Raw genomic sequence first — 18851 nt, 5'->3', positions numbered from 1 at the left:
ACCCCGGACTCACTCATATAATTTCTACCATTATTTTTTAATATACTTTTAAACGTCCGTACAATTCTAAATTTGCACATGGGACATTTTTTTTATTAATACATCTTAAAATAATAAGATTGATTTCAAAGACCTCCAAGGAGTTTGCTTTTTATACACTATGATTTTTAAATTCTATATTAATTAATCATCGTTATCTTTGAGTCATCAACCACTTTTTTATTGCATGAATTTATCCGTTTGTACTTTAATTATTTTAAAAATCAAGACAATATCTAACAAAAAAAAACCCGGCATAAATATAAATTAAACTAATATAATGGAATCCAACAACAGCTAAAATGTGTGGCGGCTATATTTCATTATTTAGACGAAAAAGTATATTATAATTTAATCAATTTTGTTTCTTCAATCATTATATTATATTCCGTCATGTTTAAAATGACAAAAAATTAAGCGTAATCATTGAACAACATGTGAATATTTTTACTATCTCTTGTTAGTCCCGAGAGACAAAAAAGGCTAAATTAACCAAAACAAAATAGTTATCGATTCAAGAACGTAAGCTGACTTTATATTGTAAATGAAAAGATATTATTTCTCGACCAAAATAATAACAATTAATAAATTGTGATAAGTCCAATTTGTGTTCACAAATTAGAACGTGTAGCTAGGAATCATGGTACAATTTCCCACACATGGTAAGATTTTATTCTAGTGATCAATTTGGTCACTTCATTTTGAGGGATATAAAGAGGACACTTGGTGTCCATATCCATATTTGAGGACAAAATATTCATTGTTTTTTTCTCATTCCTTATTTGTTTAACTAGTGGAATTAATTATATTTTTATGCCAAAAATGTATTAGACATTTAGAAGTGTCATTTTAAAATTGTACAATGTCATTTATTATGAAACGTGTTATTTGCCAAATGTTGTTGAAATGAATTTGAAGTTTTTGTCCATTTAGTTCAAATTAAATGAATCTCATATATATATATATATATATATAGGACCACCAATCTTGTTCTTGCAAAGGACAAAGTCACATAGATGGTTATGGCAAAATGAATTAATTAACCCTTTAGCCACGTGTTCTATGGATATTTGCCCGTCCCCCACAAGTAGAAGTAGAGGTGGCAAATGAACGGGTTGGGTCAAACCTGGGCGGGTTGAAAATGGGTAAATATAAAATGGATAATCATTCAACCTGTTCATATTTGATATGGACAAAATGGGTTGGATAATAAATGGGTCGGATAACTTACCAGTTTACTCATATTTTGATGAATAAATAGTGTACTTTACTTAAAAATTCAATATGGACAAGATATGTTAGTCTTTTTTCTTTTTATGAAAATGTTAAACACGTTTCATTTAGTTTTATTATATTATAAAAATAAAAATAAAATCCTATAACTTTACAATACAAAGTAAATTTATGTAATAACAAGATGAAAATATTTTTAATTTCAAAGTAAATGAATATTTGAATTTTAGAACTAAAACATGCTTATTGCACTTTAAGCAATGTCAATACTAATACATGATTTGCGTTTTTTATGCAATTATTGATTATCCAATATAAATAAAATAAACAAATAAAATGTAATTATAATTAACAAAAGAAATTTACATTTAAATTATATATTTTTGGAGGGTCAAAGACTTCCCTTTTCAATTAGAGAGAAAAATATGTAGTTCTATAAAATAACATAAAAAGGAAGAGAAGTTACACTATTTTTAGTGATATCATGAATTTTGAGTGAATAAAAGTTAGAAGTTTAATTCATTTGACTAATTCATATTTTACCCATATTTTAATAGGTCAAATATGGGTATCGACCCATATTTTACCCATGTGAAAAATCACTCACCCAATCAATTAAAATATAGACGGTTTGGGTGGGTCACCAAAATATGAGCTTATTTTGCCGGCACTCAGTAGAAGCAAGCTAGTCCTTTATTTTGGAGAGTTAAAGAAAAAAGAGTACATTTTCGTCGTGAAAGATTTAATTTATCTACAGAAGTTTCGTGGTTTAATAGAATAGTCACTTTCAAAAATAGACTACACACACAAACCTAATATCATTTGATAAAAGAAATTGGTGGAACTTTATGGTGTTAATCAATTATACTATTTTAAAACAACGATATATTTAGTGAAATTTGAAGAAAATAAAGTGTAAGCAGACATTATCAATATCTCGTGAAGTTAGAGAGTGTTTTTCCTTAGTTCAAGTGTCGAAAATCCATGTATAAAAATATAGTGGAGGCAACTAACAAGGGAAGGAATGCAAAAACATACTAGAAAGGAACAAAACCAACAAAAAAATAAAGTAGTGTGATAATCAAAATATAATAAACAACATACAATGATAGATATTAAAAGCTAGAATAAGATTAATACGGCTAGTACAACATTATAGTAAGAAAATATAGAGTTCTCCATTTTTTAGATAACTAACTCTACGGCATCTTGAATTGGTGCATCAAGATCACGTTCATTCTCCATTATTATTTTGTGTAGTATATTACATGTAGTCATTATATCATATAGCATTTTAATTTCTTTCTAAAAAAACGTGATGATCCTGTAATAATTGCAAAACTCCGAATGCACGATCAATATCTTTTTGGCACGTAGCTTGTTTCAGCGCGAAATATTTCTTCTTTTGGAAACATGGATCACGAATAGTTTGAACAATTGTAGACCATTTAATCTTGTGCATTCTTTATAGTGAAAATTCATAAAATTATATTAAAGTAACGAAAATTGATAAAATTAAAATTATTAGTATTGAATGAAAATATTATATATTAAATAATATATTTTAAAGTATTATATTACATTTAAAAGGAATCACGAATATTAGAAATTTAATTAGTGACCTTATATGAAAAATAATATGATAAATAGAAAATATTAAAATTAATAATAAAATGATAAAAAGTAAAATAGAGAACGTGAATAGTTGTTAATGAATAATAGATAATGACTTTAAGAGGGGTTGGATACTACATTTTGTTTTACTCTCTAAGTATAAAAATAATGTCACGGACTTAGACTTTCACTCACCTATATTGTAATTTAGTGCTTAAATTATTTAATAAAATCATGAAATATTAAAATAAAATGTAAAATAGAGATGTGTTGGAGATCAACAGAACTCTTCAAAATTTCCAAAAACAATTATGGTTGAGGTGAGTTGTTTTCCAATGTCAACAGCCATGTAGCGGTCCCCAAAAATATCCTTTCAAAGAGAGAATCTATTACTGTTTAAAATTAAATTTGTTTGTCTTATTTTTTAAAAAAATTTATTGAAAAAAATATTTTTTACTTTTGTGAAATAAGATAAATAAATTAAAATAAAAAAAGTATAAAGTAAAAAAGTTTTTTTTAATTTAAATAAATTACTCATTCTGTTTTTATTTATAAATGACTGATTTTTTCAGTCAATTTAAAAAAGAATGATATATTTCTGTATTAAGTAATAACTTAACTTCAAAGTGCATATTTTACTCTTAATGAAATGATTTATCGTCACACAAATATCTATCACTTACTCTCTCTGTATATTTCTACTTATCGTGATTCTAAAATAAATTTCATTTTTATTTTTTATTTTTGACATATTAAAAAAAACAATAACTTTATTCCATATTTTCCCTCAGAATTATATTCTTATTTTCCAAAATTATTTTTTCAAGATATCATTTAATAAGTAATAATTAAATAAAATACCTATATCATTAATTAGTTTCTTAATAGGTATATTCTCCGTCCAACCATAGTATTATTTTGAAATGTCCAACAATAGCTGACCACTTTAGGAAATCAATACATAATTTTGTACTTAATCCCTAAGTTACCCTTATCATTAGTTATAATTATTTCCCTATTACTTTTTTAAGACATTAAATTTATTATATTCAAATGATGATATAGTAAAATTACTCTTCTATTTATAGTTTTTTCAGCGGTGTGCCAAGTTGACAACTATTGCTGAACAAAGAAAATATCAAATCAAACGTGATACGTAAAAATGAACAAACTGAACATTTTACACCAATTTATCTTTTTAAAATAAATTCTTAAATTCTTTATTAAATCAAACTAAACGCTTACAAAATGAAAGGAAAATGTAAACTTAGAAAGGAAGGACCAAGCTAAGGTGGCAGGCATGATCCTGGCCATGTAATTTATGAGCTTTTTCTTATTAGTTATATAGAAATCGAATCGTTATGGATATAAATTGATAAAAATAGCTAATTGATTTGATGTATTTATAAATCAAAAAACAATAAACCAAATCGATAATACACTAAACCAACCAATCACACCCCTTTCTCGGACGTGTAAGCGAAAACCCTACATGGCTACACTTCTTTACTACTCATTAGCTATCAAAGGAGTAAATCCAAAGTCGGTTCTCAATCCAAAAAAAGTCAAAGCATACAAGATTGTTATAGAGAGATCTGACGGTTCTTCTAGAGAAAATTAAAAAAAAAAAAAGAAGAGGCTGAAGATCATACATAATCTTCAGTCTCCAAATAAGTAATTATGAACATGTTTGTTGGTCTAAGCTTCTAAGTAGAGCATATTTTACTTCATCTTCAGTCTCCAATCCTTGAGGAACTTTAACAACTATGTCATGTAGCATAAAATCATTGACACTTGAGATGTTGGCATGGTAGACATGTAGTTCAACTTCTTGAAGAGCACACATCAATCTTGTTGATGGATAATTCACATTCTCTGATTGAACCCTAATCATGGCATCTTGACCTACCATCTTCACTTCAATTTCCATTGTCTGGTTATTACAAGATAATGTGAGATACTTTGTAACATTTGAAATGGGATTGTGTCACTTTGGAAGTTTTAAAAAAAAAAAGTTTGGAGGCTTTATTATTATTATTATTTTAGTAATCTCGCATGCATATCTTAGGCAACAATAACATATCAGTGTAATTTCATAAATAAGAATTCAGAAAAGATGTGGTGTGCAGAGTCTGGAGAGACGTTATCTCGCATGCATATCTTAGGCAACAATAACGTGTCAGTGTAATTTTATAAATAAGAATTCAGAAAAGGTGTGGTGTGCAAAGTCTGAAGAGACGTTATCTTATCATGTGAAGATAGATCTATAAGTTGTCAATAGATTTTCGGCTCAAAATAAAGTAGATATGAAAATGATATATTGAAGAAGTTGTGATAAAAATAATGAAGATATTAAAAAAAAAAAACATGTGCAAATCGTGACATGTAAATTTTGTTTTTAGTTTAAATTTATATTTAGATATTTTTGTTTTTATTAGAACTTAATAAATTTAAATGAACATATATAACATGTCTTTTCATGGAATAATTTTAGATATATGAAATCTATATGATGTAGTTTGATTGAACACGATTATTTAAGAAATAATTGACAAGTAGAAATGAACAGAGTAATTACGAGTGCCTTACATGATCCCTGGAAGTTGTTATGGAACTTTGGTTGTCCACAACATTTATATCATGATTTTCCATTTTGTGTTTGATCTTCATCTCTGGATAATAATAGTGATAATTGTTACTATGAAGTTTTGATTCTAATTCATCCACTTTAGCTTTCAGTTGGGTAATATATGTCACAGCATCTGATAGCAATGTGGCTTTGTCCATTTTTGTTACGTTTGGAACCACCTCGCGCAACGCGTAGAATCGAGAGTTAAGTTTTTCTCTTCTCTGCCTCTCCGCCTCTACGTGGTTTCCTTGTGTCTCGCAAATCTCTCTCCTCCTTTTCTTCGAAGTCTTGTTCTGTAACCAAAAATTCTACATTTCATCTTTTTCATAAATATTACGTATATCATTTGACTTTCAACATGTTAGATAACAAGTAGAAATTTAAAAAAATTGCTAAAAAGGGAAATAATTATTATTTTTTTAAAATTCCTCAATTTCTAATGCCCAAATGGCCACTAACTTGAGATTTTTATAAAAAAGCAAGAATGATGCATATACATTCAATTAAATGAAAGAATTATGACAGCTAGCTAGTGTATGAGTCTTACTTTTTAAAATTTTGTGTCCAGTCAAATTAAAATCTTCTTGATATTTTCGTGAATGTGTTCAATCACTTGAACCGATTCACTTGTCCAAGTAAATATTAGAATATCATTGTATAGGTATAAAATATATCGAACACAAAAGCAATGAATTCAGTTGAAGCAACTAACCTTTAGTCCAGCTTTGTTTTCATGTGGTGTTGTACCTACTACCACTTCACCTTTCTTTGCTTCTTCACCATATAGTTCCAAACAATTGAAAAGACCAAAATCATCAAATTGATCAATTGTTTCATAACCAAAGAACATAGACTTGACTTGTTGAACCAAGTTCAAATCCTGTTTAATCATCGTGCTCGAGCCCAGTTCAAGCACACCACTAGAAATTGGAATACATACAAAAGTATTGATACCATGAACATAATGAGCTTCTTTAGCCCTTTCACAATGACAAAACTCAAATTGTTGATCCCCTGCTAGCCACACTAAAGAGCCACTACTAAAGCATTTTCCAACAACTCCTTCACCAACACAAAAAGACTGAGCTAAAGACATCAAGTAGAACCATTCGACGTCTTTATTATTCGTTATCTTCATGTTTAGATGGCCATCACCCCATGTTAAACAAGAACGATTATTCGACGATTGCCAGAAAATAATATATGCCCAATCAGAACAATAATTTGTTTGATTCTTGACAATATATTGAAGCCTATGTTGAAGACTTGATTGTGATGATGAAGGGGAAAAAATTGGTTCATCCATTTTTTTGGTAATTTTGTTTAGGTATTATTGATGATAAAAAGAGAAGAATATTTGAAGCACGTATGAAGAGGAACAACATTAACTCAACTTATATATATGTGCCCTCATAGCCTCATACCTAACTTTCTAATTTATGTGACAATGTTTGTATTCGTAAGTTAAACAACAAATTTGTCATGACCTTGACCTGTCGTGAGTTGACACCCACACTAACCTTCGATGGAAGAACCAACTACCAACTCAAGATTAACCCCATCAACCATTTAAAAATCAAATCATAGTATAAAACGTTAATAAAACACTCGTAATTAAATGTTTGAGCTTCTATAAAAATGATTAGTCAATTAAAACAATTGCAGAACCTAAAACTTGAAAGTCATAATACCAAAACATCTAATAGTTTAGGATAAGCCCCCCAAAAAATAAATAAAGCACAAGTCTAGAATTTCCGAGTAGGAATAATGGACTAAGAAGGAAAAAGAGGAAATTTGTAGTAGTCCGAAGGAAGTAGTCACCTTGGATTCAGATGACGAAGGTGTTGGTGTGACATTTTAATATTAATAAAAGTATATTGTATATCACATTATATATCATGTTATTTCTATTGATGGACATTACATTTGTGCCTCTTTACTCTCATCAATTTCGGAAGAAAGTAGTCATTAGTTTTTGTAATTTATGTAACCACCAACTCTTCATTTCATCCATTATTCTATATTTGTGTCTTGTACCTTATGTAACATTTGAGCCATTCATTTAGCAAATTTACTACCCACTATCTTCCTATTCATTGCAAGGAAGAATTAATTAATTATAAATAGTATAGTCTTCATTTGTGTTAAAAAAAAAATAAGAAGAAGAAACAAGAGATGTACAAGAAAATATAGAGTGAAAAAGATGAGTAGTATTATATTGAGGTTAGTGTAGTGAAAGAGAGAGTCTTCAACTATATTCACTGTACAAAAGAGAGTATTATATGTTGAAGGAAGGTGTTCTTTTGTGGACCTTTGGACTCTTCAACTAATCCGGAGTTGTTTGAGTTATACATGTTGTTGACTGTTGTATCCTGGATGAGACAAGTCAAGAGTATTACTGGTGGATCGATGTAGATTATACCGCAGTAGACTTGAATCTCCTTAAAGAGTGCGAGATATCCGTGCCTCAGCCTAAAGATTTATTTATACATTTTTGTTCATTTTATTTCAACTGTGATTTATTATATTTGTAATATATTACAGCAATGGAAAGTCTCACCATTAAGGTCTCGAAACAGTCGTCAAAATATTGACGGTACTAAAAAAAAGCAAGTGCCATGTCATATTATTATTTTTTTTTCGAAATAAACTGCCATAAATATATTTTTCAATTTCAAGACTAAAGTTGCAGAAAGTAGGAGAATTTTTGCATAAAATTTTGATTAATTCCGCTGTAGCGATCCATCCTGCTGTAGCGACGTCGCCATAGCGGCCTATCCTCTATAAGGGACACCGTTATAACATCTTGAACGAAGACAAAAACTCGTAAATTCTCCCCCCAAGCCCTCATTTCGCAACACACCTTCTAATCTTGATGTTCTAAACTAACCCCTTCATGTCAAATCCAATATCAAGAGTTTTACTCACTTGAATTCAATTTTGAAAGGTCATATGGATTCCTTGATATCTTAGATGCTAGAAAACGTGATCCAAGCTTAGACGTAGTACCCCATCCACCCCCTAATTGCCCTAAACCTCGGCTCACTCAGATTTCTTCTGATACTTGTCTAACCTAAAATTTCTTAGTCATCACCCAAATCTTTTTTTGATCCGGTTCACTAAAAGAGTTTTAAGCACCCATCAAAGAGTCACTAAATCATTTATTCATTAAAATGTTAATTATATATAAATATCTCTTAATTAATATATATATATATATGGGACTGGTGGCAGAGGCGAACCCATTTAGGGTCCATATGGGTCCGCCCCTGCCACCAGTCCCAATAGCCAAAAGTCACTGAATACTTCCCATTTGCTGTGAATACAAATCTCTCCTATAAGTGTATCAATTTAATTGGTCATTACAAGTTTCAACTGACACTACAACGAATACAAATTATTATTTTTTGGTGAGAATTAAATAGTTTGTATTTAACCAATAAAATTTAAAAGCGCTTTTAAATGATAATTAATATTTTTCACTTTTTTAAAAAAGTATTTTAAGTGTATTTTCTCTAAAGTTTTTTTTTTCTAAAAAATATATTTTTATTTTAAATTCTCAAAAATAAATTCTACCATTCCCAAAAAAGCTTATATTTTCCCTTAAAATTTGATTTAACATTTTATCTTTCTTTTTTCTAAATAAATATTTTTGGTCAACCAAAATTTGGCAAACAATCTATACATCTCTATCTTAGATATTTTAATTGTTGTTTTTTTTTTATAAAAAAAAAAGTATGCTTGTAAACAAAGTAATACGTGTTCAAACGTCTTATCAAGAAATTTTGTTATTTTAATATGTTTATTATAATGTCATTTTTGTATATCAACCCAAATAATTTGAGCCTAGAACTAGGTATCTAGGAGTATATATTATTTATGAATGTTACATCGTACAATATTATATACTGGAAAACGTTTTTAAAATTGATCATCTTTTTCAATGCCTTTTACTTAAGTTACATAATAGTATTAATATATGCCTAGTCTAGTTGCCTAGTTGCTTATTTTATCAATCAATAATAGAACTTCTGAAAAACGAGTTTTTGAATCACGAAAGTTTGTACGAATCAAAATTTTTATTAAAAAGGTAGAAGAATCAAAATTTTTATTAAAATACTGATATCTGAACTTGAATTCTCAAGTTGAATTTCGTATCTCAAATCACTGAGTCAACTTCTAATCTTATTGAAGATTTAATAAATGTATTTTTGTCACGACCCAAAACGAGCCGTGACTGGCACCCACACTTATCCTCCTATGTGAGTGAACCAACCAATCTAAACCCCAACATTTTCAACATAGTAAACAGAATAAAATGCGGAAGACTTAAAACTCAATAATAACTTCTAAAACTCAAAACTTATCATTATCCCCAAAATCTGAAAGTCATCATCACAAGAACATCTATCCTCAAATTACTAATTCTAAAAGTATCTAGAAAGCTAGAATAAATAAAAAGCTAGTCCATGCCGGAACTTCAAGGCATCAAGACATGAAGAAGAAGATCCAGTCCAAGCTAGAAGCGTTAGCTCACCCTGAAATCCGGTGTAATGAAGACTGGCTAGAGTTGCGGTTGAGTTGAAGACGACGGTACGTTTGCTGTACTCCACAAATAACAAAGAAAGAAACATACAAGTAGTACCAACACAAGTACTGAGTAGATATCATCGGCCAACTCAAAATAGAAAACAGTACATATCAGATAATATCATAAAATCAACTACAATACTCAACATGCAGCATTTACAATTACCATAACCCTTGGTCACAACACCAAGCACATCAAAGAGGACTCACGCCTCCCCATCATACTCATTTGGGAATTAGTTTCATTAAATTGAGTATATTAATATATTTCAAGATTCATTCTCTTTACTAATCCTGGTGCCGGAACGTGACACTCTGATCCTCATCATGCTATACTGGTGTCGAAACGTGACACCCGATCCATATTCTATCCTGGTGTCGGAACGTGACACTCTGATCCTCATACACTATCTTGGTACCGGAACGTGGCACCCAATCCATATACTATCCTGGTGTCGGAACGTGACACTCCGATCCTCATATACTATCCTGGTACCGGAACGTGGCACCCGATCCATATACTATCCTGGTGTCGGAACGTGACACTCCGATCCTCATATACTATCCTAGTACTGGAACGTGGCACCCGATCCATATACTATCCTGGTGTCGGAACGTGACACCCCGATCCTCATATACTATCCTGGTACCAGAACGTGGCACCCGATCCATAGTCGGAACGTGACACTCCGATCCTCATATACTATCCTGGTACCGGAACGTGGCACCCGATCCCCTAATCTCACTACTTTCGTTCATCAAGCCTTCTTTTATACCAAGGCATCATCATTAACAAAGTAGATTAGGGTTTTTCAAGATTTAGGATTCAATAGCTTCATCATGCTTATTTTATCACAATTATATAATCACATTCATGCAAGCATACAATTAAGCATATAGAAGAGTTTACAATACTACCCAATACATATCATTCGCTATTAAGAGTTTACTACGAATAGCATAAACCATAACCTACCTCCACCGAAGAATTGCGATCAAACAAGCTAATTCCCCAAAGCTCTGTTGTTCTCTTCGTTCCTCTCTCTCTCTCGATCGATTCCCTCTTTCTCTCTGTTCTTTCTCTTTTTCCTTATTCAAACTCTTTCTTTTACCCTAATTAGCAATGGTTAAGTATAAAAGATGGTAAAAGTAACCACTAATTAATCCAAGGTTGTCTCCTTTAACCCCCAAGTAATTGGATTATTAACATTCAACCACTAACTTTATAATTATAAGCAGGAATAGTCCAAAACGCCTCTTAAAATATTCAACAGAATTCCGACCCATTCAGGGTCACGCAGACTGTGACGGGCCGTCGTGACTGCGACGGTCCGTCCTGCTGAGTCGTCATAGAGTTCAGAGACTGAATTTTACTAAAGGGCCTGTGACGGTCCGTCGTGCCCACGACGGTCCGTCCTGCCATGTCGTCGCGAAATTCAGAGAGTTGTTCTCAGTACCCAATTTTTCAAAATTCTAAGTGTTTTGGAACGACACACCCTTGACGGTCCGTCGTGCCCATGACGGTCCGTCGTGGGATCCGTCGACTCAGACTGTAATTACCAGAAATAAACTACACTACTCAAAACGACTAACAGGTCGTTACAATTTTTATTATTTTTTTTGCCTAGAGGTTCGGGTGAATCCCCTCCCAACCCCCTGCAAAAACTTGAAAATCAAAGATCAATAGTTGTGTATGGTATAAGAAAAATAATATTTTCTTAGAAAATAAGTTACTAGTTCCTTGTTTATTTTTTAAAATGTTTGATAAAAGTAGGTAAAAAAATGTTTCAAAAATGTTTATATGTAATCTAGCAAAATACTATTGGTGTGGGAGACTTCAGGAGGTGGATGATCAAAGGGTTGAGGGGGGGGGGGGTTGAGGCGTTGGGTAGATTGGGAGGAGACAATAAACTTGAAATGTCACTTACGAAACTTATTTTTTCTACCTTCATTAGGTAAGTCATTTTTCTCATTTTAAAGAAATTTGTTTTCTTATAAAAAAGATATGTTTAAAAATATTTTAACCAACCAAACATGTCTGCTAAATTAAAATACATACCAAACGCTCTAAGTAAGGGCTTATTATGTACCCCAATTTGACAATACGAGAAGGTTGATCCCTAGATAGTCTAAATGTAGCATGAATATAATAAGAAGGGAAATACCAACATACAACATGAGTTGTGGTGCAGTGGTGAAACTCCTTTATCTTTAATTAGCTATCTCGTGTTTGAACCCTAGATATGGAGAAGATTATGTTGGAACGCCATCGCCGAATAGGCTCTGCATTGTAGATCTAAATTTAATCAAAATTCCAATATGACCTCTCTGGACATCGAGTTGAAAAAAAAAAAAGGAAAGGTCTTAAATCACACATCTCTTTTTCTTAGTAGATAGAAGTTCCCAATGTCAAATGCATGTATCTGAGAGTCCAAATGTATGTATCTGAGCATCTAGATGCATGTATCTTAGATGCATGACGTCAAATCATGAGGTGTAATTATTTTTGATATATTGTTCTAAGTGAATTCGCATATATCTGACTCTCTCACTTGTCTATCTCCTATTTCGCTGTCTCGTTCACTTCACTTCATGTATCTGTTATCCTATATATATATATATATATATATATATATATATATATATATATATTGTTATATCTATCTATTGTTATTTGTATGTATATAGGATATATAAATTATCTCATTCGCCTCTCTCCTTAGTGTATGTGATAGAAAAAATCCATATATATTAATGTATCTGATATGAAATTATTAATTAATAAAATGATAAATAATTATTATAAAAATAATAAAAAAGAATCAATAAATATGATAAAAATATTTATTTAGTTAGATAATTTTTCTTGTATTTATGTCAATGGGCTTACTTAGTAGCCTTTGTTGGGCTTTGATAGAAGCCTTTCGTTACTTTCTTGAATTGCTAACCAAAAATAAGAGTAAACATTACGTGGGATGACCATTTTTTAGGTATGCTTAAAAGTTAAAAGGTTTTAGTCATCAATATATAAGTAATAGAAAAAGAGGGGATAAGGGGGCGCTTGATACGGAGAAAAATATATTTTAATTTCTTTTTTATGTTTTGTTAGTCAAACTTTTTGAAAAATAATTTTTCTAAGAAACGTAATATTTTAAATGTTAAGAAATTGACTTCTCTGCTGAAAATAGAGAAAACAAATTTCACTAGCGACATTTCATATTGACGGTATCCGTCACATAATTCACCCCATCCCCATAGCCCTAAACCGCTACCCTTACTTCTCATTGTATTTATCCAAGTTATATACGATTACTTTTAAGATAATATATTTTTCTTACCTATCAAAAACATTCATCTAATAGTATCAATTTCTTCTTGGATCCTCTCCATGTTGATATCAATATGTATATGGATCACTTTAATTGTTTACTTGAAATTTTATGTTTTAAGGGGCCTTTTACTTTATTAGATTTTTTATATAGTTAGAGAATATAGATAACTTTTAATACTTTTAATACCTTTTTTTAATATAATTCTCTTTCCTTTAACCTAACTTCTAGGTGAGATTTAATTCTAAGACCTAATCTAACATTGTTAAATAATAGGACTCATCTCACTCAATGTTAGAGTCCTCAAAATTTAAAAATTTTACGCACTAGATACTAAGCACTAGACTTGAGGTGAGAGTGTTAAAAAATGACAAAAGTTTCACATTGATGGTTAATAAGATGATCGGACTTCTTATAATGCTTGGACAGTCCTCCTCCATTTGAACTAGCTTTTTGCGGTGTGAGTTAGACCATATATCTAATTTAACATAGTATGCAGGGCCCATCTTACACAATGTTAGGGGCCCATATTCAAAATTCTCATGCACCAGATGCTAATCATTGGACATGAGGTGGGGTGTTAAAGAATTACGAAAGTCCATATTAATAAATGATAGTTAATGAAATGGGTGAACTGCTCACTTGAATCCCTCCTCCCTTTGAGGTATAGCTGTCAATATGGGATGAGTCATCCCATCCGGGCCAAGCCATACGTGCTTAGAAATTTGACGGTTCAGACCAGGCTAGCCTATTTTGTGTGGGCAAGAAATTGATTAGCGCAGCCCACAAGTACGTGGGCTACAGACTTTTCGAAGTTAGTCCTCTTCTCTTAAAAATATAATTTTTTTTATAATTTTTAAAATTAAATTATAATTTAAAAATATTATCAAAAATATCAACAAGACAATAATTACATGGTGTCAGTGTTACTATTTGTTAATCAAATACACAAGTAAAATTATTTTTATAATATTTATCAAGTTTAATTTCAAGTAAAAATATAAATAGCTACAAATAATATTACCTAATAATTTTAATGATTACAATAAAATACAAAAAACTATGACCTATGTAGTGATATTCCCTATAAATTTGAGGAAATTTTTATTTTATGTAGTACATATTTTATAAACATAATTTACATTATAATTGTAATATTTCAAAGTTTAAACATATATCGAGTTTAGACTCGTGCTATATTTAATACTATATTTTATTTTTATTTTTTTAATTAATATTTATTTGGCCCACGGGCTGGCACTATACATATTTATCAAGCCCACAAATCGATAGACTTATTCAGGTCGGGTTAAAAAACTCTTTTCTTAAATAAGCTCTAAATATCATAGTCAGCCCTATCAAAATACGAGTTAGGATAGGTCGGTCAAACGGACCTAGCCCATTTGACAGCTCTACTTTGAGATATCTTTTCAGGTGTGAATTAAGCCCGAAAGCTAATATAACAAAAACTTAAAGTTGATACCTGTCTGTGATAACACTTGTCTCACATCTTGTTAATTTATTAGCATAAGTTGGAACGTTAATTAATGCTTTTAAAAAAATAAACTTTTATAATCCCACGATTTCCACCTAATTTTCTTGAAGCATATGTAATTATTTAGATAGTATATTATAAAGTAGTATAAATATCATGTATAATTTTTAACTATTCATGTACTTCTTAAATAAAATAATTTTTTCTAACTATTTCCAGCCTATCAGACGTCTTAAAGCATGTGGATAATACCTGTGCCAGTAATCTTTCTCAATTTAGTTTATAATTTGTTACGTTTATTTTGTTGGTCAGTTTTTAAAACTATTATATAGTTATCATATTAATTTAATTTGATATGATTCGGTATTTCAAAGTTCGATTTCAATATTTGCTATAGATATAACAAATTGGTAACTATAGTTTATAATTCGATTAACATATACTTATCTAATAGAGTATTTTAACTTCGATAATTAAAAAAAAATCTCAATTTTATCATACTGACACATTACAATTCATTTACAGATATAGAATTACATATATGACATTTAAATTTGAGTTTTGTGAGAAATTTAATTGTTTATTGTTCAGATTTTTCAAAAAATATTCTAACGAGGTTGCCTAAGAAATTTGAAGTCATTTTGTAACTTGTTTTTGAACAAAAACAACAATTGAAAATCGTAGAAGAAATTTCCATTGTAGCTAGCATGTATATACTTTTATACAAAGTTGATTAATACATGTTTATACGCTAATATACACTTTTATATAAGGTCGATATATATATATATATATATATATATATATATATATATATACATAAAAGAATGTACAAACATTATGATTATGTGGGTGTAAACTGAAAATAAGTGTATAGTGTACCAAAAATAAGACAAATGAATTAAAACGGATAAACAAAGCGACTTAGTGTAACTAACTTTATATATGATGTTTCAACTTATATACCTTTGACATAGTAACTAATTAATAGTTAGAAGCTTAGAATGATTTCTCCAAATCTTGAGAAGAATCTTTGGAAACACATTCAAGATGTTGATGATCATTAATTCCCCTATGGTTATTATAAGATTCTAAGAGGATAGCAAGACAAATTATAATTGGTGTAACCAATAAGATAAGACCTAAAGGCACCATCCATAATTGTCTATTTGATGTATGAAACTTTGAACTCCACCATGCTAATATTACTCCACCTCCCATGCTTACAAATAATAATCCCAAACAAATAATCCATGTCTTATATGCCATTTGAATAAATTGATTGATTTCCAAGAAACAAAGTTGTTGTTGCTAGTTGCTTACAGGTTCGAAAATCTCTTTTTTTATATCTCAATTCTGATTGACTTCTTCTTCTATCCGGAGTTTCAAAACATAAGAAAAAAGGTAATATCAATGACTAGCAATATACCCCCCCTCAAGATTTCAATGAATAAATGATTTATACTATCCAATGGGAAAAAGGGTAAAGTGGGAATTTGAAAAGACGGAGAAATCAATATTGATGCAAGTCGTTATTGCTTACAGGTTCGAGAATCTCTACTTCCTCTGTCTCAATTCAGAGTGATTTGCTTCAAACTCTTCGGAGTTTATTAACATAAGAAAAAGACAATAAATGACTAACCAATTTTTCCCCCCCTCAAGATTTCAATGAACAAATGTTATTACTAGCTAATAAGAAAAGGGTACAAATAAGAATCAGCTAAAGAAGTATAGAAACTAACGTTTGTCAAAGGTAGTATTGAAGAGAAAAAGACTAGCCATGAGATGTACTATAGAAATAAATTTTTGGGGTAGGTATATATATATAAACTTGATTAGGTGGAGTGTCTAAGTAAAAGTTAACGTTTAGAACAGGTTTATTTGAATCTAATATTTTCGATGTAGAACATGAAATTATGTGCAAAAATTCATTTATTAAAGTATATCTGAATCCATAATTTTAAATATTTAATAGGTTCGATACTACGAATTTTGAAGGTTTTTTTGGCCTTGTTGATGCTACAAGTTGAAAATTAAGTCTGATTAAGAGCATGAAACTTGCCTTTTTATCAAAGTCGTTTGCTAAAAACAGAAAATAATAATTGAAATAAGAAAAAAGGTTGCGTTTCCAAGTTGAATGTTTTTTTTTTCTTAGTATAAAGTTTTGGATCGAATACTTATCGCGCCAGTTGTTTACACTAATAAATATATGACGTTTGTCTTAATAAATATTATCAATCACTAAATCATATAGTCAATTAATAGATGTTTATATCAATTCAGTATAAATATTTGATACAGATAAATTTTTAAGAAATTTTAAGTTTTTGCGCTTATCATTTTTAAAGTAATTGTAAGTAATAGTTCTAATGGATGAATCAGGGGTGGAGCTATCTGGGGAAGATTTGCCTAATTTATTATTCTTTAATTTTCTTTGAATTTGTTAGATTTTTCATTGTTAATTTAATTATCTTTTTATATATTATACAAAAAAAATACTATTTTTGTACTGAAAAATATTTATCGGTTATTTCCATGGATATTCTAATAAAATAGATGATTAAAAAAATTGAAATAGTTTCATATGGATATTCTATCTTAGTATGAATTTATTTCACGTCATATAATTTTTCAATGAGCTGTTTCGATGAGAAATGAATGAATACAAAGTTTTCACTAATTGTGGTTCAACAAATTCTTTATTTTTAATAGTGCACATCAAATACAAGAAAAATACAATTAAGTTGTGAACATATTTATTTCTGAGTATAGAAAAACTCTAAATTTGTACAATCTCAATTAAGTTAAGGAAATAATGACAAAAAAATTTAATTAACAATTTTATAATGCTAACTCATAATTCTTTTCTTTCAAATAAATAAACGTTCTTTTGTTAGATTGTATCAAATTTTAATCTGCTCTTTAAAAAGAATATTGTAATACGTACGTTGCAATTTTTCTACAGGAAAAAAAAAATAAAAAAACTGACTAAGCTAATTTTTTTACTAAAATTTATAAGTTTCCAAAAGTCTTATCTTTTAAATTTAGAATTAGAGTGTATTTATATATAAAAGAAAATTTCTAGAGACCAATAGAACTTTTAATGTCAATTTTTTTTAATGACTACCGGATAAAGCTAAATATTTTGATCTCGAGCCCTGAGAATAAAAATATTTTTTAATAAAACGTATTTTCTTTTTAATTGATTGATGGTATCAAATACGAGATGATTATTATCAAGAAAATAAAGCTACTTTATGTGTATTCTTTTATTAAAATTCTTGTACTCATAATTTGTAGATCGACCTTTACCTCTATGAATGACATTATTAACGTAGTCAATATAGTAATTATAAATGCCACCTATATTTGAAGTACTTACACAAGTTTAATTATATTTAAATATTAATTTAACCTAATCAAAATAAATAGGTTCATCGTTAAGCAAATATTCTTGTATATTTGATTTGAATTAATTGTAGCATGAAGTTTAGCCCTTTTAAATTAAAATTTTTTTTCTAAAATTTGCATGGATCAATTTGAAATTTTTTAGTACAACTTATATGTATACAACTATGTTTTGATAACCAACTTCATTACTTTATAATAAGGTTTTTTTTACACATGTAAATAATGTAGAATTCAATTTTTAGCCGCCCTAAGTTATAACCAGTTTAGCATATTGGATAACACCTTTGTTATTATCTTATTGGACAATATTATGGAATAAGAAAAATTATTAATTAAATATATTTTTTCGATAAATAAAATATAATTGGAGTATTACCACCAAGTAGGGATGGCAAATGGTTGGATCGGATCGAATTTGGTCAAATATGGTTTGAATAAAATGGATTCAATCAATTTTAAAAAATTTGTTTTTCAAAAAAAGAAACTACCCCCCGGCACCCCACCCCCCGGG

General features: G+C 29.6%; 1 protein-coding gene across 1 annotated transcript; it reads right to left on the bottom strand.

The window, feature by feature from the left end:
* Positions 1-4362: 4362 nt before the first annotated feature.
* LOC101267939 (transcription factor bHLH14-like) lies at positions 4363-7250 on the bottom strand. Its single transcript, XM_004248047.5, has 3 exons — positions 6228-7250; positions 5476-5808; positions 4363-4819 (listed from the first exon to the last, which is right to left on the bottom strand). The coding sequence occupies exons 1-3, from the start codon at positions 6819-6821 to the stop codon at positions 4565-4567; spliced, it is 1182 nt and encodes a 393-aa protein (XP_004248095.1). The 5' UTR covers positions 6822-7250; the 3' UTR covers positions 4363-4564.
* Between the last annotated feature and the right edge of the window lie 11601 nt (positions 7251-18851).

The sequence above is a fragment of the Solanum lycopersicum genome, chromosome 10, assembly GCF_036512215.1.
Source record: "Solanum lycopersicum chromosome 10, SLM_r2.1".
Classification (NCBI taxonomy): Eukaryota; Viridiplantae; Streptophyta; class Magnoliopsida; order Solanales; family Solanaceae; genus Solanum; species Solanum lycopersicum.
The sequence above is the reverse complement of the archived record's forward strand: the minus strand, read 5'-3'. Positions and strand labels throughout refer to the sequence as shown.